Below are 6,557 nucleotides of genomic sequence, written 5' to 3' on the forward strand. Positions count from 1 at the left end.
CACTGGCTTAATCTCTATAGCTGTATATGCCTTGATATACAGCCCTTTAACTTTGCACTTCTTTCTCAAAATTGCCTTAGATATTCCTGGGCCTTTGCATTTTCATATGAATTTTAAAATTGGCTTATCAATATCACAAAAATATGCTTGGATTTTAATTTACATTCCACTAAATCTATAAATCAATTTGAGAAGATCTGACATCTTTATAATACTGAGTCTACCAGTCCATGAACAGAATTCAGTAAATTTAATTGCACATCAACTCTGTGCTAATCACCACACTGAGCTTAGATGTGGTTTTTGCCTTTGAAGGACTCACAAATGGGTAAACAAGCACTTATACAAAAAAAATATAATAAATGATAGTAATAAGAGCTAATATTTCTGAAGTATCCATTATTTGCCAAGCATGATTTTAAGGACATTATATGTATGAAGTCATTTATGTTTCACACTGATACTTTGAGGTAAGTACTGTTATTATGCCCATTGTATAGATAATTTTTCTCTATCCTAACAGAGTCCAAGAAAAGAGAGCACCAGGTAAGGCAAGGAAGTCAAAGGAAATGTTACAAAAAAATGTGAAAATTTAGCTGATTTCTGAAGCAGTTTGCCGGAAATGGAGGAAGTGGAACATTCCAGGCATATGAGCAGCATGTGGGAAAAAATACTGCAGGGTGAAATGATAAGGCTTTTCAGGAATCTGCCAGTGAGTGAGTCCCAGGACTAAAATGTAATGTGGTGGGGAAGAAGATTGTGTTTGGAGAGGCTGGAGAGGCAGAGGCTGCAGGTCTTTCATCTGTGTAATTTGAGCTTTATCCTGAAGGCAATGACTGTGGAGCAGTTGACTGTCTTAGGTTGGGTTCCCAGAAGCGACTTCATTTCCTAGGGCTGTCTGCCATACATAGTACCACAAACCAAAAGCTTAAAACAATAGAAATGTATTCTCTCACAGTTCTGGAAGCTAAAAGTCTGAAACCAAGGTGCAAGCAGAGTTGGTTCCTTCTGCAGCCTCAGAGGGAGTCTCTCTTCCATGCCTCTCTGAGCTTTTGGTGACCATCCTTGCCATTCCTTGTCTTGTAGATGCATCACTCCAATCTCTGCCTCTGTCATCACCTGGCATTCTTCCCTGTGTGTTCTCCCTGTGTGTCTTTTCTAAGGACAGCAGTCATGTTGGATTTAGAGCCCACTCTAATCCAGTCTGACTTCATCTTAACTAATTGCATCAGCAAAGACACCGATTCCAAATAAAGTCACATTCCCAGGCACAGGGGGCAGGACTTCCATGTATGTTTTTGGAGGACACAGTTCAACCCATCACACAAACCCTCAGGTGAGGATTTGGGTGCAAATGACTTCTAAGGAAGTGCTCCCAGGGGAAACCAGTAAGGAAGTGGGAGAGCGAGATAGGGGAGGGAAGAGACCCTGCCAGGCTGTGACCTCAGGCAAGGTCCCTAAGGAGAGTTTCAGTCTAATCCTGTAGGGCCATTTTGAAGTGTCAGGTACCCCTGAGAGTTGTCCTCCCTTGATTCAAGGGAGCTGAAACTTTCATATTAAGCATAGCAAGCTCCAGTGATCTGAGGACAGCCCTCCAGAAAAGAGTGACAGGTGCTGACCACTAGAAGCAAAGGCACATCAGTGCCAGGGTCACATTAAAATAATAAAAAGGAGTTTGAGAGGATCTGGTTGGAGCACCTTTATTGTCTGCTTCTTTGCCCTCTCCTCCCCTTCTTCAAGAATTGTGGCCTCATGGCCACTCCACTCCAATCTAGATAGTGTCAGACTGCTTTGGAGCTGTCTGTCTCAGTCTGCCTGTCACTCAGAGATCTCAGCTTTCTCCTGGCACCATAACTATCATTTTCTGTTTGACACTGCTGAGCCCCACACTTTTCTTACTCCATCGTGCCTTTCTTTATAGACATCAGTAAGCTTAATCGGAATGCTTCTTTACTTTTGTGGGACGAACTGACCAATCACAGCATGAGATTTGCAATCTTTGAGTCTCAAAGTTCTCTGGGATAATACTGTGTTGGCAGCTCATGGACCACTGCTACCTTATCCAAGATGGCGGTTTTAGTTTTTGGAGTTTTAGAGTGCTTCATTTTCATGACTGAAACTAGTTTGAGGAAGTTGGACAACTAAATGCCTCTCCCCAACAGGGGGATTATCAAACTTACATAAGTGTTGTATGTTAAATGAATTGATTTAAACTTTTAAAAATTTAATCGACATTTGTGGAATACCCATACTATGATGAATATAGTCAGTATGTGTAACCATGGGTGGAGTGTTAAACTGGGAGAAGGTGTGGCCCTACGCCTGCTGCTAGGTGGTCTTGCTACCTTGAGAGTGTCTGTTGACCTCTTGGTGTCTTTGTTTCCTATCTATGAAGTTGGAAGGCTAGAATGGAGTCTTCTTGGAATAGCTTGAGGCTCTAATCGTCTATAATTCCATGTTTAAAGACCAGACTCTTAGCACTTTAATCAGGCAGTAAGGTAATTTAAACCTCGATTTATATCAATTTCAAGAAACTTGAATTGAGTGTCTATTAGATGCCAGGCTCTGTGCTAGGTGCTAAGGATACAAAGAGAATTAAAATCCATTCTCTCTCCAGCAATAACTGACAGTCCAGTGGAGAAGGTGGATAAAAAGAGAATTGCAATTCAGTGCAAAAATTGCAATAAAGAATTTCCATCTTAGGAGATTGGGGATACAAACAGAGGGGTGACCACCATTGCTGAGAAGTCTCTTTATCTAGATTTCAATGAAAACATTTTCTGGGTAAATGTGAGAAGGAAAAGTATAATGTAAATTTTTAACTCTAGTTACTGTAACAGAACCTCACAATAGAAGTTTATTTCTAGTTTATACAAAATATGATATAGATGTCTCTGGCCAGTGAGTGGTTCTTCGTGTGGTTATTCAGAAGTCTAAGTTCCTTCCATCCTGTGGCTCCTTTTCTGAGATGCCAGAGTCCTCTGCTGGACCCCCTGCATTCAGCAGGCACAGGCAGGAGAGGAAGAGTGGAGGATCACGTGGAAAGTTTGTATGAGCCAGGTTGGAAGTAGCATACATCACGTCTGCCCATGCTTTCCACTGACAGAACTGGGGCACAGCAGACCTAACTGCAAGGGAGGCTGAGAATGTGGTCTAGCTGAGTGCCCACTAAAGAAAAAAAAAGAAAAAAAAAAAAAGAACTGTGTTTTGGAGAACATACAGCAGTCCCTGGCAGTTTGTGCTATGAGCAGCTAGATTTCCCTTGGGCCAATCTAATGGAAGTGTAACATTATTAGATAACTGTCAAGATTAGACTGCTCTCCAGGGACTGTCTTTATTAGATCATGGTTCCTGGGAGAGAGTTCACCACAGCCTTGGTTGGTTCAAGTATTTCCAAGTGAGAAAGCAGTTCAGGCATCTAGCAGGTTCTGAAATGTGAGGGAGCTGGGTGGAGTGAGTAAGAGTTCACTACCGAAATGGATGAGTCTGTCCCACGGTCCGCTGCCCCTCTAACCCACAGGTCTAGGATGTTGATGGAGAACCCATTTCCATCCACTTGACAAATGAAAAGCTGTTGATTCTTATGCTTATAATCTGCTTTCTCCTCTCTCCACAGTGACACTTTCTGCTGCTACGCCCTCCTACTTCAGAGGATTCACATTAATTGCCCTCAAAGAGAATAGAGAGGGTGATAAGGAAGAAGACCATGCTGGGACCTTCCAGGTAAGACTCCTTTTGGGCTTATCCGGTGGCCCTCATTGCCCTAGGAGGTAGAGGACAAGCTAAAGGTAGACAAACTGAGAAGAAGCCTGAGTAAAATGAGAGGCGCAAGTGTCTGAGGTGGCTTCTTATGCAGTTCTTTTGACCATTTGGCCAGGCAGGCCAGGTCTACATGTAGGACCCATTACGGAGCAGGCAGCAAATGCCTCGAGTCTGCCTTAAGGCCTTCGGGGTTGGCCAGCAGGCCAGGCTCACAGTGCCTTTGGGCAGCAGACAGTCCAGTGTGGTGAGAGTGCTCGGAACCCTGGCGAGGCCCAGCTGTTTTTCCTGCACAGCCATTTCGTGATTGACTGGCAATTCTCAAGTGTAAATGGAGCAAGAGCTTAGGATGGCCAGACTGGAGGGAGTTCAAAGCACAGGGGAAGGATTATTAAGGGAACGAAGGGATTGATTTACGAGGGAAGACTAAAAGAATTAAACATGCTTTGCTTGGCTAAATGAACAGGGCCGAATTTAAGAGATGGTAATGGTCTTTAAATGTCAGTCCTCGCGGAACGACCTCCTCCAGGGGAGGCTCTGTCTGACTTTGTACAAAAGGGCACAGCACAACGAAAGTGGGTCAAGAGAAGAAAGGGAATCTCAAAGGCAAGGGCCCTGACAGTGAGTCATATTTCACCATGGAATATTCTTCCAAGGGGAGTGGCGGGAACATCATCCCCTTTCAGAGGTTTTAAAAGAGGCCGGCGAGTTGTCAGAACATGTCCCAGAAGGACTGGGGCGATCCTAGGAGGGGGTTTGGACAAATTTGCTCTAACTGTTTCTCATCTCAAGTTTCCATTGTTCTGGAATCCATTTTTATCTGGCATTTGCAAACTCAGAAGAAAAAAATTTCCAGTAAGAATACTTATACCCATATCCGGCTGCTAGGGACTTGATATAATTTGTGGGCTTCACAGGGGACCCTGCCCCAAAATATCTTCCCCATCCAAAGACATCTTTTCATCCCTTGTGGCCAGATTGTAATTTTGAATCTTGTGACTTAAAAAATGTCTATCGTTTAGGATTCTGGGCTTTAGGCCTAGTGGGTCTGTTAATTACGTGCTCGTTATAATGTCTTTCTATGCACCTAGAAGGCAGGATCTTTCTTGGCATTGTATCTGAAGGAGTTACCCAATAATAATACTAATGACAGGCAGTATTTTGGGGGTGCTTACCATAAGCCAGGCACTAGGTTAAGTGCTTTACCTTACCTTAGTTTATCTTAAATAGCTTGCTTTATCATAGTTTAGCTCTCAAAACAACTAAGTAGATAGGAACTATTACCTCTATTTTATAGATCAGGAAATTGAAACTAGAGAGAGTAAATCATTTGCCTAAACGGCTAGTAAATAGTAAGGCCAGGATCTTCTAGCAGGTGTCTGATTCCAGAGATTAAATCACTTCCCTGTAGTACTGAATAAGCTCCTGGCACAAGTGTGATTGGACACTGTATCAGTAAGTCTGTCATAATAGAGAAAGAAAGATTCATGCATTCATTCAACCCATAAAACATTAAAATATATTCTCTTTGACCTTGTTGTGCAAATTTACCTGGAGGTGTTGATGACTTATCAGATTCAGGCAGCTGAGACATCTGGGTACTTGAGTGTCAGGAGAGGTAAAGTTCTAAGAAGGGAAAAGGTGGGGGGTTGGATCGGGGAGCGTGATCTTAATCTTTACCCATACAAAATTGATCTTTGTATAACCAAAAGAGCTGGACTCAAACAGATATTCGAACACCTATGTTCATTGCAGCTTTATTCATTATAGCCAAACATCCATCGATGGATGAATGGATAAACAAAATGTGGTATATACATACAGTGGAATATTACTTATCTCTAAAAAGGAAGGAAATTCTGACACATATTGTTACACGAATGAACCTCAAAGACATTGTACTAACTGAAATAAACCAGTCACCAAAGGACAACTATGGTAGGATTCCACTTATATGAGGTAACTAGAGTAGTCAAATTCATAGAGACAGAAAGTAGAATGGTGGTGGCTAGGGGGTGTGGGGGAGGGTAAATAGGGAATTATTGATGAACAGGTATGGAGTTACAATTTGGGAAGATATGAAAAAGTTCTGGAGATAGATGGTGGTGATGGTTGCACGACAATATGAATGAACTTAATGCTACTGAACTGGACACTTAAAAATGGTTAAAATGGCAAATTTTATGTTATGTATATTCTACCACAATTAAAAAAAAAATGATGCCTGAGTTAGGCCTGATGGGGATATAGCTTCTTTCTTTAATGCTGTTCTGTTTTAATTCAATAGATTGATATTCCTCTCCAACTTATCGTTTTTCCTCAGCTAAATCTTGATCCTTGCAACTGATTGGTGAATAGAGGGCCCTGCTCACAATGGGCAGTGAGTAAATGTTCGTTGAAGGAATAAATGAACAAATTATTCTTTCTACCAGTATCTATAACTTAGTCCTGTTTGGAATTGCTTCAGAACTCCTACCTTATTATGCATACTTCCTTTTCTTTCTGTTGGAGCTTCTGACATCTTTTTTTGTTACACCACAGTAGTTCTCTGAGTGTGGTCTCTGGACTAGCAATATCAGCACCATCTGGGAACTTGTTAGAAAACGGAATCTCAAGCCCCACCCAGACCTACTGAGTCAGAAGCTCTGAGGGTAGAGCCCCCATACCCGGGGTTTTAACAAGACCTTAGAGTGAAACCAATGGACATTCTCATTTGAGAACCATTGTTGAAAAGAGACATGGATCCAGCCCATCCAACATGGATTCCTCTATCATCACATCAGCGTATCTGTCCTCTC

The 6,557-nt window shown here is 42.1% G+C and overlaps 1 protein-coding gene across 1 annotated transcript in view; it reads left to right on the forward strand.

Moving 5' to 3' along the window:
• SPON1 (spondin 1) overlaps positions 1-6,557 on the forward strand; it is a 239,968-nt gene that overhangs the window by 14,259 nt on the left and 219,152 nt on the right. Inside the window, exon 2 of the mRNA XM_011374183.2 lies at positions 3,617-3,723. Coding sequence (XP_011372485.1) covers positions 3,617-3,723 — 107 coding nt within the window. The remainder of the gene's footprint in view (positions 1-3,616; positions 3,724-6,557) is intronic.

Source organism: Pteropus vampyrus, unplaced genomic scaffold (assembly GCF_000151845.1).
Source record: "Pteropus vampyrus isolate Shadow unplaced genomic scaffold, Pvam_2.0 Scaffold240, whole genome shotgun sequence".
Classification (NCBI taxonomy): Eukaryota; Metazoa; Chordata; class Mammalia; order Chiroptera; family Pteropodidae; genus Pteropus; species Pteropus vampyrus.